The sequence below is a fragment of the Dermacentor albipictus genome, chromosome 6 (assembly GCF_038994185.2).
Source record: "Dermacentor albipictus isolate Rhodes 1998 colony chromosome 6, USDA_Dalb.pri_finalv2, whole genome shotgun sequence".
Taxonomy (NCBI): Eukaryota; Metazoa; Arthropoda; class Arachnida; order Ixodida; family Ixodidae; genus Dermacentor; species Dermacentor albipictus.
In genome coordinates, this window is record NC_091826.1 from 50,309,456 (window position 1) to 50,327,406 (window position 17,951).

General features: G+C 45.8%; 1 protein-coding gene across 6 annotated transcripts in view; it reads left to right on the forward strand.

Moving 5' to 3' along the window:
• l(2)k09022 (HEAT repeat containing 1 homolog l(2)k09022) overlaps positions 1-17,951 on the forward strand; it is a 103,412-nt gene that overhangs the window by 68,450 nt on the left and 17,011 nt on the right. For all 6 annotated transcript variants that reach the window (XM_065452369.2, XM_065452367.2, XM_065452371.2 and 3 more), the window contains exons 26-32: positions 437-661; positions 4,201-4,318; positions 5,003-5,139; positions 5,712-5,897; positions 7,852-7,992; positions 11,148-11,357; positions 13,200-13,375. In XM_065452369.2, the coding sequence (XP_065308441.1) occupies positions 437-661; positions 4,201-4,318; positions 5,003-5,139; positions 5,712-5,897; positions 7,852-7,992; positions 11,148-11,357; positions 13,200-13,375 (1,193 nt within the window). The remainder of the gene's footprint in view (positions 1-436; positions 662-4,200; positions 4,319-5,002; positions 5,140-5,711; positions 5,898-7,851; positions 7,993-11,147; positions 11,358-13,199; positions 13,376-17,951) is intronic.

Genomic DNA, 17,951 nt, shown 5'->3' on the forward strand with positions numbered 1-17,951 from the left:
GACATAGGAATTAATTGGCACAAGTGAATGCACTTGTCCATGCATTCACCTGTGCACTGACGAATGTGGGATCAGGAAATAATACTGGCAGAGAAGTCATGCCTGTCGACCGACAAGTTGCTTCTTTGTGTTTCTTTTAGGTTAGCCAATCAGCATCTCCTCAAAGTTGTGTCACAAGAAATTGTTTTGAAGTAAAATGCCTATCAAAAAAGCACCAGAAATTAAATTTTCATGTTATAGTGAGAACATTTCATGTCCCCTGGTCTCTTACGAAGCGTATGCGTTATGATTATCAGAACACAAACTAAGCTTTGCTGCAAAAGACAGAGTCCCGCATGGATGAAAAACATATTCACTTGCAGCTTCATCCTAGAAGATTTCTTCATTCTTCAAGCAGTAACATTGCTGACCCACTTGTTTTCACGTGTTCCCGCAGGCTTGCGCTGGCGAGAGCAAGTCGGCCGAGGCCTCGGAAAGTGCGGTGGCATCGGTGACCCGGGTATTTGTCGGGGCCTTCCTGGACATTCCCGAGCATAGACGATTACCACTTTTCACAAAGCTGGCCACAACCCTGGGTGCTGGTGACCATCTCTGGGTCCTGGCTGCACAGATGGGCGAGCACCACGTCACAAAGATGGTGGCCGCCATGGAGACAGATGAGGTGGTTTGCCTGCTTGCTGTTGATCTTTTATGCTCAGCTGCATAATAACTATGTTGATGGTGTCCTTACTCGTGCTACCTTTTGGCACATGTAAGAAAGAAATCTATGCCAGTTTGCTGCGTCAGTTTGCTAGTAAGTTTACAGAGTTCTTGCGCTTTATAGTGTACACCAGTGGAGCTCATTGCAATATTCAATTGCAGTGAAAACTAATAATTTGAATTTATCAATAATTCAAACTGATTGGTTGGTTCCGGTGGTGTCATGCAGCTGATTAGGGGCACAATTCCTGCTTTTTAGAACTGAAGACTGCGCTATGTTATTTCGAACAAAGTTTCTTGCTCTCGTGGACCACCTCAGCCAAAGGCCGAAGCCTGATGTGTCGCTAGCTACCATAACCATGCCTACCATGGAAATGGTGCATTTTGAGCTAGCTCTTCGCGATGTGTTAGGCCCACAAAGCTTGCACCGCCTCTCCACATAACCGGGGTAAAGTGCCGGACGAGCAGCATATTAGCATATTAGCTCATCGTCTGCCATACATCAGTGCATCAGAAAGTTTACGATGTCATAAAGAATCGGGCCTTTAAGGCATTTCGCTTTGCCAATGAATGATTAATGCTGAATGCTTACCTTATAGTCATGTAGTCCATGGGGCACACCAGTGCAGTTTTCTTTGTCTCTGCATTCCCAGCTCGAATTAACTGCATTCGCTCATCGATTCATATTTTCTTCCAAAGTGCTTCCAAAAAATGCGGGGTAATGCACTAGCTTTTGTTTTTCTCAGAATTTTAGCATGCTCATTTTGGCACACTAAGCACATCGAAATGCAGAGAAAAATTAGCCATTTGCTAAAATGCAAAAGGCACAGTAAACGGTGTGCACAAATTCTTATCGATGTGTAAGCTGCATAGCCCAGCAGCGCCAAAGGCAAACACAGAATAATAGTAGGGTGCCATTTTGTTGAGTTGATTTTGATGGGATGAAGCTATTGGAACCTTAGGTCAGTGTTCAATTGTGATGTGTGTAGCACGCTTTGTTAATTTTTTTCCGGCATAAAAGCATAAAAGCCACTCGCCGAATGCGACATAAAACTGCGCACAAAAGACGGAGGCTATATTCCGAGGGTGGATGCTATCCGGATTCTCGGCATGATGGTAGAGTCGAGTGGTTCAAACAACCAGACAGTGCTGCGGCTCACTAAGAAGACGGACAATGCCATCAGACTAATCAGAAGAGTGGCCAATCGGCAGCAAGGCCTCGGAGAAGATAACCTCGTGAGATTGGTACATGCGTTCGTAATGTGTCATTTCACTTACGTCGCGGCCATGCACAACTGGCAAAGATCGGAAAGGGATAAGCTCAATGCATTAATCAGGAAGGCAATCAAGAGAGCTCTCGGCCTCCCCATATACACTCCCACGGAACGCTTACTTCAACTTGGCATGCATAACACGCTAGAGGAAATAGCGGAAGCACAGGAGAGGGCCCAGTTCATCAGGCTATCTACCACACAAGCTGGAAGGCACATCTTACAGGAGCTGGGCGTTCCTTCCAGAGTAATCAAAACAAAGTTCTGCAGCATCCCTCGAGAGCAGCGGGACCGCATCACTGTCGCGCCTATCCCACGAAACGTCCATCCAGAACACAACGTGGGAAGACGTCGGGCGCGCGCGAAGGCTCTCCTAGAAAAGGCTCGTGAACGGGCTTCGCAGAACAGTTTCGTAGACGCAGCGCGCTACGCCGACGGACAGGCCTTCGCTGTAGTTAGCGTAAATCATGAAAGCCAAATAACGAACGCAATCTCGATTCGGACGACGTCCTCTGAAATCGCAGAGCAGGCTGCAATAGCGATGGCCTTATTGGACAACAAGAGGACATCAATCTACAGTGACTCCATATCAGCTGTTAGGGCATTTGCCAAAGGAACCATCTCCGAGCTGGCCTTAGGGATATTACGAAGCAAAGAAATCAAGCCACACACACTGATCTGGTTTCCAGCTCACATGGGACAGATCGAGGGTGCCCCGCCCAACCTCAACGAGTCGGCACACGGAGCTGCGCGAGGGATCATCAACCGCGTAGCTACCGGGCAGCGTGACGCCGGGGGTACTGACAATCGGGACTCTCCTTCCTCGTACACCGAAATTATCAAGCACTTTTACTTGGCTCGGAGGATCTACCCCCTCCCACATTGCAAACTCAATAGACCTCAGGCTTTGACACTAAGGCTTCTACAGACGGGGGCATACCCAAACCCCCTACTACTTCACAAGATGTACCCCGAAATTCAGACGACAAATGCATGCGCACTATGCAATGACTTGGCGAACTTACCTCACATGCTCTGGCGATGCCCCGCGTTACGCAGTGATGAAAGTAACACTTCTTCACGCTGGGATGCTGTCCTACACAGCCCCAACCTCGAAGAACAGTTATGGGCTGTCCAACAGGCCCGCGACGCAGCGGAGAGGCTCGGCCTCTCTGTCCCGACGTGGGAGCGGCCCGCTGCGCGCTAGGGCGCGCCCTAAAGGACCATAATAAAGTTTTTCATCCATCCATCCATCCATCCATAAAAGCTTGACCTCTAATTGAGCAGATATGGTGGAAAGCACCTTTATCAATTTTCTGCAGCTGATCCAGAAGTATGCTCAAGTACTAGTCATAGTATTGAAGCGCAAACAGAGGCGCACACTTAAAATTGAGTGATGAGACCAGCAAAATCGGTTGAATTAGCCAGCAGGTCGAATTACACAAGATTTATTATTAAAAACATCAAAATACACTGCTGATTCATTTGACAGTATTTGTCCAATTCTAACGCTCCCTCAAATCAAAAGTCTGTGCACTTTCAGTGTGTCCAAAGTAGAAATATAACATAGAGTTAACAATAAAGTTCCTAAATAAGGTAGAAATGTAATGGCCACTCAATGCTTTAGCATGAAAAATTGGCAAGTGTCTGATATGTGTTGTTTTTTGGGCGGCCATTTTCTGAAAGTCAGCTTTGCCGCATTAAAACCATGTTATGCGGCGAAGCATATGAACGACGCAAAGGTGGTTTTTGTCTCGGTTTTATTGGTGGGGAGGCATGCGTTAGAATCGCTGAAATACCGTGATCAGTTCCTAGGGCAGGCAGAACATAGGTGTTTTCGGCAGGAGATAATGTGTGTTCAACGCATTCACTGTCCATTAAGATCTGCCAAGATAAAAGCTGCCAATCACGGGGTTGCTATTGGGGTAAGTTCAAATTATTTAGTGGAGGTCAATTTTATGATGGAAATAATGAAAGTTTGGGCCAATAAAAACGTATGGGTGCCAGCTGGGACCTTTTGTCAGTATCAAACTAACCGAAAAGTCTAGTCAACTGGAGTCAAATTAACAGAAGTCTATACTATACCAACTAGCCTAGCTGTCCGCCTTTGTGCATCGCTGGTACCAGTTCTGGTACCTGCCCGCTGGTAACAGTGCTGCCATCATGGCCATACTGTACTCATGACTTGCACCTGAGCTCACACAGACTTTCCTTCTCGATTTCCTCCCAGTCCACGTCAAACATCCTTGAATTTGGCCTGTCCCTGTGTGGCCAGTTCGAGGTGCCCGTCCAGATGCAGACGATGACGCACTTGCTCAGTTTTGCTGCCAGCTTGCCTGCCGTCAAAGGTGCGTCGCACGAAACTCTTCTTTACAGTGATTGCATTGTGTCACCATGCATCGCCAAGCAGTAAACGGATTTGTGTGATCTTTTTGTGAGGATTGTGGCTGCTTAGTGTGCTGGGTGCTATACTGCCATGAGCACTTCTTACCATGGCTTGATCTTAGGAATGAGGGTGCTGTTGTACTACCAGCACAAATTGAAGGGAGTGCAAGGAGCTGTGTATGTCTTCTCTTTGTGTCATGATCAGTTTGTGCAGGTGACATTTTTCGCAATTGAAAGAAAAATCAGTTGGCTCATCTCACAGTGTTATAGTTACAAAATTCTTACTAGTGCTCTTGTCGAGATTCCAACTTAATACTGGCCACTCAAGTGCATTAACTTCAAGATGGTTGTCACATATCCCTGTTTCTTGCACAGCCTTAGGGAAAAAACATTTTTAGCAGGGCATGTTGTAGGGATTCTAGGTGCCTAGCTGTTTCAGTTAGGGAAACACGACAAATATATAGAAAAGCTACACCAGAGCTGCAACATATACACAATACAACTTTCGTAGTAATGAAACGACACACTACAAGTTGTACTGTCTTTGTGTAAGCCCTTGCAGTGCAGCACCTTTTCAAGATTCCTCACAAACTTGCCAAACGTCAAGCCATTTTGGTGCACATGCCATGTCCTTGCCTGCCTTGCAGATAACAGCAATGAGCCCCCAAGCCACCCCGAAGTGTTTGACCTGCGACTTTACTCAGACAAGCAGCTGCAGCGGTTCCGACTGAGTGTTGCCAACTTTGTGGCCAATCTTCTGGGCTCGTCAACCTTCCTGGGCCAGGTGAGCATTCTGAATTCTCGTCAGAGTTGAGTCCTGTTTCATGTCCAAGGCTTTCTGCCTTGCTTCAAGTCCGCCGCATTAAAGGTATGAGACTGGATGGTGTTTGTAAATATGTTGCCGACATGGTCAGGTATTTTTATGTAATGCTGCAGCTGGTCACAGGTGATAATAAATGTAATGCAATAAATCATAATAAATGTAATGTAATAAATGTAATGTAATAAATGCTAGGCTGCAGCTGGCCTTTAAGGTGATAATAAACAAAATAATAAATAAAATAAAAGCGCACGTTGTGTGCCCCACAGAAGGTACGTGCTCTGTAAAAAATAAAAATGCGTGCTATGCTCTCTTCTCTACTGCTGAGCATGAGGTCAAAGGTTCGATTCCCCGCTGTGCAATAACGCTCTTGTGCTTTAGGTACATGTTAAGGAACCCCCCTGGTGGCCATTATCAATTCGGAACCCTCCACGTGCTTCCCTAGTGTTGCTTTGGGGTGTTACACCCCTTGAGTTGATCAGCCTTTCCTCGTGCGGAATAGACCGTCACTTTTATGTTGCCACCTTCCATTCCAGATGGCAGCACTGCAGGGTGGTAAGGGAGATCAGGGCACAACAGAGGCCCTCTGCGGGCCTTGCCTGTCTGCCTGCTTGCAGTTCGTGCAGCACGTAAGCCGCTGGAGTAACAGCCCGACCAAGACCCCTTACCAGGAGCGTGTCTGGAAGGCCTTGTTGTCAAAGCTTCATGTCGTCGTTCACAAGGTGCGTGAATGTGACAGCAACCCCTGAATGCACTGCTTTTATTTATTTACTTACTTGCTTACTTATTTATTTATTTATTTTTATTTATTACTACTACTATTAGAGGCCTCTAGAGGCATTGCATAAAGGGTGAGAGGGGTATTCACAGGAACTGTTGAGGCACTAATATGCGAGGCACTGATAGGTGAATTAGGCTGAGTAAAAACGGAAATTACTGCTTGCCATAAACACTGCGAACGAAACTGCAGTCGCTATCGACGTGATCATGCATGGTGGCTGCACAGTTCTGGAGGTGCCTGGCCAATGCGTACACTGAATGAAACTGCCTCCTGCTGTGACCGTTATCAACGAAACCGTGGTCATCGATGCCAATTCTGAAGACACGCGGCCAACACGTGCACTGAGTCCAAGTGAAAATACTGCTCTCCGCAGCCGCTGCAGATGAAGTCATAGTTGGTTTTGATATGATCATGAAAGGCGACCATGCAGTACTGAAGGAATACGGCCAATGTCGCACTGAGTAAAAACGAAACTACTGTTTGCTGCAACTTCTGCGGCCAAACTGTGGTCATTATCGACGTGATCAGGGAAGGCGAACTTGCAGTTTTGTAGCCACGTGTGGCTTTGTGTGGTGATAAACACATAAACGCTCAAATAGACACGAAGTGTTCAATGTTGCTCTTGTTCCTGTACGGTTTTTGCTGATCACTATGGCGATGTGGACCTCTGCGGCTTCGTTTTCGTTGGCCGCATATGCCGCTTTGCTCTTTTCCGTTCCACATTTGCAACCCTCTGTGCTTGCCGCGCTCTGAGGGTTGTCCGAAATAATGAGTTTGCTGCCAAACACATCCAAAGTAACGAGAGTTGGATGTCATTAAATAATGCATACGGCCTGCTGGGACCGAAGGACGAGTCCTAATGATCCGAATTTTCAAATGAATGAGGTTTGAATTGGTGAAGTTTTACTGTACAGTAAACCCTCATTGACTTAAACTTTGGTGTCTTGAAATATCAGATACATTTTTTCTGACTGTGGTTTCAACCCTTGTGCGTTTCACCTCTTATGTAGAAAAGTTTTTCTCGCCGGACTCCAGATATCTCGAAATCTTGACTTCGATAATACCAAGGAAGAGGCAGTGGGGCAGCATTGCTTGCAATCGCTTTTGCTTGGCGGCAGCAGCTCGCTAGCTGAACCAGACGCAGGGCCTCGCTTCCTGCATGTCTTTCCCCTTTTTTTCTATCTGTCACTACTTCCATGCAATTGCTTGGCAGCTTGCTGCCACTTTTTGTGGCCTCACAAAGCAGTGGTGACCTGGGAATCGACCTTTTTTTTTTCTTGTGCGTTTAGAATGTTGTCAGTCATGCATCAGTGTGGTCACAGCTTATTAATCATGACTTCTGGCAAGATGATTGGCACGTTTTAGCAGACGCAGTCAGTCCTTGCACTGCACCTTGAAGGAGCCAGCATGCAAGCCCACAGCATTTCAGTGAGATTGCGGCTTGATCAGGATGCTTGCTTCATACTCGTACAACAGTGAGGCATAAATACTGCATCACTTGTGGGCATCTGCTAAAGGTGCGACAATTGTGCCCTTGATAGTTTCTGTGACTGCCATGACTGTCATTTCTAATCATTGTGCGGTGTTACGCTCTATTTGAAAACCCGTACTCCCTGGCATAGAGAGGTTAACCCTTCTGCATAGCTTTGTCATCTAATCATTGAGCTTGCCTTCTTGTGAAGCTCACAACCAGCGAGAGTGGAAAAGACAGTATCTTGCATAATATTTTAAGCGTGATTCTGAATTTAACACAAGGAGTCTTGTCATACTCTTTTTCTTGTTCCAAGTTTTTTTTTTTTTGCCAATTACCATTTGTGACACAGTTATCCATTTATTGTTGACTTTTTCTGTTGCGCCTACTAATTTCATCCGATCATTTACTTTTGGCACACCAGGTGAATGGGCTGCTCCCGAGTGGGCAGTTTGTATCCGTGGTTCGGTCGCTGATGTGCCACGAACTTTCGTCCATCCGGCGCAGCGCCATGGACATGCTGAATGAGAAGCTGGCTGCCAAGGATTACTTTGCAGTGGAGGATGTAAGTGTGTGCTTTGTTGAGCCTTCTAGACTGAGCAGCTGTTAAAAGATTCATTACATGACTTTTGGGTTCTCTGTGCTAGCCTTATCAGTAATATTGCTGCCCATTGGAAAAGCACTGTATGGGGACATACTAGGTTAGTGGTGTCTGTTCCCAGAATTGTGTTCACTTAGGCTGGTTCGTGCAAATCTTAACGCGAAAAAAAAAAAAAGAACAGTGGAAAGACAGGATACAGAGGGCAACAAATAGAGAACACTTCGCTATGTCTTGTCCTCTGTGTCCCGTATTCATGCTGCTTTTCCACAATAATTCTGCTGCCAGCCAAATTTCTGGCTCTTTATGCTGTGCACAAGTATGGAAAAAAAAAATGTTTTTGGCTAAGGCACTCTGGAAGGCAGAGCGGCAATGGTGATCTTGTATTGCAGCATACTGGAGCATTGCACCTTTAGCTCCTCACAAGTGATTGTGCAGGATCAGGTTGATTTATTGCCTAACCTTGCAAGTACCTGGAACTGGGCATAAAACTACTGTTTACTGTGTCTCTAGCAGCAAAAAAAAGCAAGGCCAATGTAGCTTGACATGGGGGCATTTTGAGCCAATGTTGACTTTACATTGGACTAACATTGGCCCATTGTAGATTGATCAAGAGTAAAAAAAGAAAAAAAAAAGAAAAAGGACACCCGGCAATCAAGCAGCAATGGAACTATAAAAGAGCAAAACAAACAATCACTTGTATTTAGGGGCATGTGAATGCTCATTCAGTTTCATTCTAATAGTGAACGTTCGAATAACTTGATTTGCAAATTGAATATCTAGTATTTGATTTCTCGAATATTCATCTTTCCGAATGTTCTGTATATACGATTGATGACTCGGCCATGGTCGGTGCCTTGACGCACTCAGCATTGCCATGTCATGCAGTCTGTGTGGACCATTTGAAATGTTTAACGCTGTGCAAACAGAGGGAACAACAAAAGCAGCGAGTGTGGAAAGCAGCATGGAAGCACGTGTGGAGGTTGGGCCGATTAGCTACTGGAAGGGATCGTATAGAATACGCGAGTTCAATGTTCACGCGTGCAGATTCGCATAGTTGGAGCTTTCTGCTCATATGCAAGCGCGTAGACAAACTTGGCTCGCTTGCTCACGGTAGTTGCCATCTGGTTGAGCGTGTATACAAATGCCACTTCAGCGGATGTTAATGTAACCCGTATACGTGATCTCGTGACCAATCACTGATGAGTCACCTGTGGGAACGTATTAGCGACAAGCTTTCTGCAATGGTTTGCGGCTCGTTATTACATCAGCCAGCAGCAAATTTTCGTTACAGCCACACCATTGACCACATTGTCTCTAGCACGTTAGGCCTAATCGGTACTGCGCCGTCAGGTGTTGACGACTAGAAGTTGTGGTTTCATGCCGAGTCAACGCCGGTCTATCCACAGCGGTCGCACTACACTCAGAAAGCCGACAAACTGCCTCGCCAATGAAAGCGAGTCTACTGAATGATCATTGTTAACAGCCGCCATCTTTGCAAAACACTGTACAGTTGCCGCTCGTTCTGAACGCCATTCATAGGTACACATCTGTCTCTCGTAGTCGTTTCGAGTGACCAATCATAAAACCAGATTTGTATTTACATGGCAGGCTCGAAAATACAGTCAGTGGCCGATTTTCCGGACGTCCTATATTTTGGACATGCTCTATAATTCGGACTGTTTCATGGCACCACCGTGTACTCTATAGAGTCAGTGTATAAAAACGTCTAGAATTTAGGACACAAGAACCCTTTGCTGTCCAATTTTTCAGACCTTTTGTCGTGACCGCAAGCCCGAAACGGCATTAATCAAAGCCACCGCTGCCGCATTTTGATTATCTCGCCACCTGGAACCGGTGCTCTCGCATGCAGATCCGCTGGCAGCCTTAGCACGTTTGCTTTTAAGCTTCTTGGCATTCGGTGCTGTGGTTTCCACTGAAAGATTGCACCGCTGCCAGCAATGGCACCGACTCTGCCTTTGCAATCCTCACCATTCGCTTCGAAGCTCGGAAAGCATGGCGCGTTGCATAATGCCGATTCCCGGAAGTCAGCTTCGCCTCAATACAAGTGTTCTGCGGTGAAGCATAACAGTGGGAAGGGGCAATTGTCATGGGGCACTGTATGTATTCTTTAAATATACACGTGTGCACCTGTCGTCCCCTATCACAGTAAGAGCACCGACACCGCTAGTAAGCATACTGGCAGGCCTTTAGAGCTATTTCGGACGTGCCTGTGGCGATTTGAGCTCTTGGGGGCAGTAAAAGGCATGGATTCATTTTTTTTGGACTGCCCGACTTTTCGGACATTTTCACGGCGCCTAGCGAGTCCAAAAAACCAAACGTTGACTGTATCATGTGACTAGCATGCTGACCCTTGCCTGTACACACATTTACACAGACTGGAGATGGATGCACAGACAAAACGGAGTTGGAGGGAGGGGGGGGGGGGTCATGTCGTGCAAACTTGCAGTGGGCCTCCTGATTTCAGAACTCTTTACCGTAACTGCTGACCATGGTCGACCCATGCGGCATCGATGACCGTGCAGAGCAGTGTTGAGCGACGTGATGCGCGTTCCCCCGCTTTTGTCTCTCGCTTGGATTGGCATTAACGAGCTGCTTTAATCTGGAAAGCAAAACTTTCTAAGCAATACAAGACACCCACTAAGCACAGTATGGCCTACTATTAAACTGAAAACCCTATCAGTATTTAGGACAATTTAACTATCTCTTCAGCTTCAGAGGAAAAAAAATCACTCGAATCCATTCAGCAGATATTCTACATATAAAAAATATTTTCTGGACCTTTGTGTACGAACTGAATTAATTATTAGTGCTGGCATACTAATTTGGTGTTCCCTTTAATGAGAGTAGAGCATACTATACATCGCGATTCCTAGCTACCTAAGTTACTGAGAGCTAGCAAGATTCTTGTTACTTAATGTGAGTAGCCTCCTGGGCATGTGCGACACCTTACTTTCTTTTTGACAAAATTTTAAGCGTAAAGCTTTGCGGTAAACTTTCTGATATCAAACATTCAATTCGATTTGATATTCCATTCGAAATCTACTGTTCAGTATTTGCGCACCCCTACTCATTTTATTCTCTATGCACGGTTCCCTCAGACGCAGTCCCTGTTAGAGCTGGTTCCCATGCTGCTGCAAATGGCTCGTGGCAAATCTTCGTCCACTGTGCCAGTGAAGCCAGCTGATGGCGACAAAACATCTCGAGCCACTTCCAGCGAGGAAGCAGCACTGAATCGTCAAACAGCGTTGTTGTCACTCAAGCTTCTGATCCGGACGCTGGGCGCCGAGCATCGCGACGCTTTCGCCGAGGTGAGTGCCAAGGCGGGATCGCAGTGAGTGGTGGTCACTCGAGTTGTGGAGTTGTCTTTGCCCTTGCTCGGCGGCTTGCAGACGTGAAAGCCAGTGTGAATATTTGGAGGTTCGTAAATTTTGATACCGACATTCTATCTACCTAATTAACATCACGCTGGCCCAGAGACTCGAAGTTCCACTGTGAAGCACAAGGGTGCACATTCTCTTCCAAGCCAAGGCAGCCATACTTTAATGGGAGTAGGAGCCACAATGCTTGTGGGGCACGTTGAAAAAAACTGAGGTGGTCAAAATTAATTCGCTACCCTTCACTGCAGCCTCTCTCACAGCCTGTGTGTTGCTCTGTGACCCCACCGCCCCAATCGTCCACTTAGTTAATGTGAATTAAGTTTAACCTCATTAGTTTGAACTTTCTCGGAACACAGAAAGCATGTAAGTTAGGCAGGCTTTTTATTCCTTTTTAGTTACTTTAAGAGGAGAGGACTTGTTAACAGAAATAATAAAAACACTTTTACTTCAGTTAGTATGTCACTTTCATTTACATGTAACTAAATTACTTATTTCTTTAATTTGGATTTAATTGGTTCCTTGACCATAGCATACACAATTTAAGTGCACTTTGTATTTTGCACTAGCTGTCTGCGTGTGTTGAAGCTGCTGAAAGCACTTCAGTGTCACTCACGTGCATCGAATTTCAGCCATAATTTTAGTGAAGTGTCAAATCAAACCTACACCAGAAATGACAGCTGTAGTTATGTTTCTTGCACAACTTTTCAAGCAGTAGAAAGTGTATTGGGCACCTCCTGCATGTGCGTTAGCCCCTCAAAGCCCAACATATCTAGTTTGATACGTTAATACCTCAAAGTGAGTATTTAAGCACGAGAAACTTAACACAAGAGGCGCAGTAGCTTTTCTCACGTGCTAGAGCAATGCTTTAGTTGTGGATAGCTTAGCAAACCAGCTACTAATTCCTGAGTAAATGATCAATTTATTTATTTATTACTCCAACATTTCATTGTTTCTTTTAAATGCATAAGCATTTCTATGCTTACCCAACAAGTAAACCCTTCCGTCCGCTGTGTAAGACAAATGCTTTCAAGATAGGGCCGGCGGCAGCAAGCGAATTCACCTTTCTGCTGCCTCTCGCTTCAGCGCGAACTAAATGCGAACTTTCTGCTAAAATAAATACAAACACAGTGCACGTCAAACTATCAGCACTTGACGCACTGTGTCCCCATCGCGGATCACTTTCAAGGTAGGGCCTATGTGTTTTGCTTCAACGCGAACTGAGCGGCGAGAACACAGGCCTGCCCGGCGGCCTGTGTTCCAGATCAAGCATACTCCAGCAGCGGCATATGCAGCCGCCGCTGGAGTATGCTTGACCACGGTTGATAATGGTCTGACATGGATAGATAAGTTGTAAAGAGCGGTAATGGCTCGTAATGACCGGAACGGCATCAGCGCACCCGGCGCTGTCCCCTGCAGTGGCTTGCTTGCGGCACTCCATTTTGCGCAGCTGTCTGTGGCAGTTCGTGCCACCGCAACGCTGTCATTTATACTAGTCGGATAAAGTTTCGTAGCATTGGTAATGACACCAGGCTGCATGGAGATGAGCACGTGACACATTGCTTATACATACTTAAACAACTCCCTTTCTGCGTGAATATTATTGGTTAACATTTACGCTTTATTATCAGAAATAAAAGGGATCAAGTTGTTCTAATACCGAATGCCACACTCAAATTGTAAAATTATAGAGTGAATTCGTGCATTTGCTGATTTGCAACTGGGCAACTTAAAACAAGGGCAATGATAATTTACATCGGTGCTTCCTTCACGCAGGTGTACGATTTGGCTCACGAGCTGCTGTCTGACGAGCGGTTAAACCCCCTGCTGATGAGCAGCGCACTGCTGTGCTTTGCCGAACTGTGCCACAGCCTGCCGACGCCCACCATTGCTCATTTCGGCCGTCTCATGCCGCCCTTCCTCAACATCCTGCAGGAACAGAGCAAGGAAGGGTCAGCACCTTCCAACCTCTCCCTTGCTCTTCATTGGTTTTATTGCTGTCGTTGCTCAATAGACCATTTCTTCTGTGACTTTTGCCATGCCAACTTTGTGACAGGGGTTGGCTGTAGCGGTTAGTATCAGAGCGCTTAAAGAGTACTGAAACAAAATCTTTTGGGCTTTCTTGCAATTAATCAGCGACTATTGACCCAGTAATCATGGTAAAGAAACTAATTTGCTCCAGCATATAGCGATTATTTAACTAAACAGTCTCAACAAACGATGCTCGTATGTTACGACCAGTTGTGGTTTTGATTTCGAAGAGCACTTGACGTAGGAGGCATGCTTAGAATCGGCATCATGTGAGCTTGTGAGCTGATCATGTGGTACTCACATGACTTGTGAAGCATGCTGGCGCACCACCTACCGTGCCATCTATGCGCCTGTTTTATTTGTTAGTTTGGTGGGAAACCTGTGCATTGCGACATCATTGTAATGCTTTCTTGGGCAAAACTGTTCTATGTAGTATGATCTTTGCATTAGCGAGCTTTAGCATGTCAATAAATTCCTTACTATTCGCACTTAACTAAGTACTAATCAGAGTGGTGTACGACGGAAGAACGCTGGTAATGACATCTGGCGACAAAGTGAGCACGCAGAGAGCACTGGAGAACATGCAAAACTAATGCAGTAAACCTCGATACAATAAAGTATTTAACATTTTATGACCTCTTGTACATAGAGCACCCTGTATTTTGAACCTCAGTATAGCAAAGCGTGCAAATACCCAATTTCAATGCTGTTGAACCTTGTAATAATGAAATCAGTGGGGCTTGCGAGAAAATTTGATTTTGCAAGAATTTGGTTCTTGCAAAATGAGGCAGCACAGATAGGGAATGCATTACAGAACGAAAATTTACTGTCAAAACTCCATTTTTCTACTTTGGCAAGCCTTGCTCGAGGACCGCATTGCCAACAGCACAAATATGCCCCATGTGTCGATCAGTGGTGGCGGCACTGCCTTGGAGCAGTATTCTCATTCGATCACTATCTTTGATACGATCGCTTTGCAAGAGTTTGCCTAGCTTGGCACCGGATGCGGAGCAACAGCACTCCAAGCTCGCAGCAGTGTTTCTCCAGTGCATGCTGTCGCCCATAGACACCAATGCATCTGGTGCCGAGCACCAAAGTGATGGTATCTCATGTCCCTGAAGGTGATCGATCTAGGTTATGGCCGCCCTTTCGTGCAAATCTATGTCCGGTGCTGAATTCGCATGCGATGCTAGTTGGGTGGCACCGAAGCCAGCGTTCATGAAGCAAGGGACGCGTATTCTTGGATGATTGCCCAATTACAGCCTGATGAGTGGCAGTCCACGCTGCGGCTGCCAACCTCAAGCACCATATACAAGTCCACATCAGGACTTGTATATGGTGCGTGGGACTTGTATGTATGGGATTTATTTGTTTTTGCTGCACTTTTCTCATTGAGCAGCACTATATGCATTTCACTGTTGCTTCAAACGAGTGGTCAACAAACAAGATGGTGGCCATCACATGTTTTGGGCACTAGTGATTGCTTACGGCGCTTGGTTGTTTTTGTAAACGAAAATGGCGGCAACCATGCAAGCGTAATGTGGTGGTATTTTACAAAATTTTAGTGCGAAGCAAGCACATTTGAGCACCTGATGGAGCCTGCTAGCCTTGCCTGAGTAGGTAATATGCGGGTTTACATCTGGCAAATTTCGTTGCAGCAGGATTGCAGTTCAGCGACATTCAATTCTTGGGAGGTACGGAATGCATTGAATCCTATGTGGTTTGCCGGGGATACGAAAATATTTAGTCGCTTTGAGAATTTTGTTGACGTGGGATTTCGTTATCGCGGGTTCGACTGTATGATGCAATATCACTGCCACTGCGAATAAATACCGAGACAATAAATGGAAAATATGTGGATGCAGATGGTCACATGGTTGAGCTACATGCAGCTGACTTCGAATGCACCTCTCAAATCACGTGCGAAGCAATCAAGAGCAACCACTTCGATTGATGTCATGTTCCCTATAAAGTGCAAATGCGATAAGATTCTATATGCCTCACGTGCTTTATGCTCTAGGTGTGAGTGAAAGCGTGTGAGGGTGAGCTAAGAAGGATGGAGACTTGATGATAGTCGTCTTCCTGCACAAGCAAGGGGAAAGCCAGGGCGGGGAGTGAGCTTGTGAGGCCGATCAAGCATGCAAAAAGACAGAAGGGGGTGGGGGGCATGTTAGGACCCGTCTCCATTTTATAGTGCGGCCGTGACTGTGTATGACTGCAAGTGTGGCTGAGCGCATGCGCAGCTAGCACGCCTTGTTTTAGGTGTAATCTGCTCCGTGTGCAAAGTCTTGGTTAGCCAAGAAGGCGTGGCATCGTGCGCCATCTTCCTGTGCATTTAATGCTCGAGGTTGCGTGATCTTGAGTTTCGGAAGCACGTTGATGAAGCATACGCTCTCCATTGCTGGCGCTTTTCATGATAGGGTCATTTCACTGTGAGCGACATTATCAGCAGAGGGAGCGAAGTGGATGTGAAAGCGTGGCTGGCTTCCCTTTGTACCATGGATGTGAAGATATCGTCGACACGGCATGAAGCTGAACCTTTCGTCACCGACACTCAATTTTAACGAAATTATTCTTTTCTCATTCAAATTTGCTTTTTCCCATTGCTGAATAATTAAGAAAATTTTGCGGTCCTTCTTACATGTAAGAAAAATCCATCTGTGACTGTACTTGCTTGCCTAGAGGATTGAATTTCAATACAACAGTATTTCTGTATAACGAATCAAATCACCAATTGTACCGACTTTACTATATTGAGGTTTAACTGTACTGCAACTGACATATTCTACCTAACTGCTGGTGTAAAGCATTGGTAGCAACATAATTACTAACGTACCATACCTTTATGATAATTCCCTTCAACAATAGCACTGAGGCGGCAAAAAAAAAAAGTTGTGATTGCGCTGTAGTTGGAAAAGTTGTCACAAGGTGTCGCCAGCAGCTCTGCCACTGCCGGCCACAGCTGCGGTAACCTGACAATCCATAAGCAGTGAGAAGTTTGCACGTACGCTTCTTGTGCACGCATATACATACGTTTCGTGTGCGGTCAGTGCTAGAGACCAGGCACGTACCCAGGGGGGGGCCTGGGGGGGCCCGGGCCCCCCCCGAAATCAAGTGGCATACCCCCCCCCCCCCCTCCCCACCCACGCCACCACTCCCCACACATTCCTAAAGCGCCGCCAGATCAATGTTATGACTTGGCAGCTGTTCATCGGTCAGCATTATGCTGCCTTTTTCTCTTCTTTAGATGGCGGTAGTTATCGGCATCTCTTGTAATGTGAAGGACAGTTTTCGCATAGATTCCGCACCCGCGCGATTAACTCGAGATGCGTTCAGTTGTCACCATTTATTCAACCATCACGCGCATAGCTGTTGCTTTGGTTAGTTGAACCTTCATTGTTCAGGCTGATCCTGGGACCAGTAGAGGGATGCGGCTGTTACTCAGCTGGTCTTTACTCTCATGGAACAGGTTGCGGCCGGAGAAAACGCCAATTGCGTTTAACTTATCCCTTTGCTTCATTATTTCCTTGAGTTACGGCTAGCCGCGACGCTGGCAGATGCCCGCAACCATATACGTGTGATATGGGTTAGATAAGGTGGGAAATAAAATAATGTGAAAGAGCGTCCATCATGAAACCCTGCAATAACCCTTAAACTCATAAGCATGATGACTGTCGCCCGTTACCTCGTCTGTTTTTCCCTAACTGTATAGCACTTTTCGTACAAAATTGGCAACTGGAAACAAAAATCGCAAGGAGTTGAGAAATTAAGCGATCTACTAAGGGAGAGAGCCAAGGCAACAGCCAAACTGCAAGCAAAAGCGAATAATAAAAGAGTTAACAGTTGTTTATGAGAATATTTATGGATGAACATCTTTTTATTTAAAAAGGAAGTAGAGAAAACGCCGCCAGAAGTGGAGAACAATTACTTGTTTTGAATGACGCTTCTACATTTATCGGTCGAACCGCCTCACGTAGCCACTTCTCTGCTGTGCTCATGTGGGTGTTTTTCTAACCTTCCGCGGTGAGCGCAGTACGTCTAGAATCGCAGAGTCCTGCGCTCTACGCGGTTGTATGGGACTGGCGGCCACACAGCGTTACGCAATTCGCGGAACTGTCAAAACTGATCAACAATGAGAAAATAACTTATATTCGAAACTATAACATGAGAAAGACTGAAGAAGCCGTAAAAAATGAACGCAGCCTGAAATCAGTAAAAACGAAACCTGGCATAGGACAAACCATGATGTATGCACTAAAAGATAAGAAGGATAATATCATAAGCAATCTCGAAGATATAGTAAAAGCAGCGGAAAAATTTTAAGCTGACCTGTATACAGTACCCAGAGGAGTCACGATACCTGACTTAGAAACAGTAATGAACAGGATACAGAAACTCTCCTATAACTAGCGATGAGGTCAGAAGGGCCCTGCAGGACATGAAACGATGAAGAGCGGGAGGATAAGGTGGAATAACAGTCGATTTAATCAAAGATGG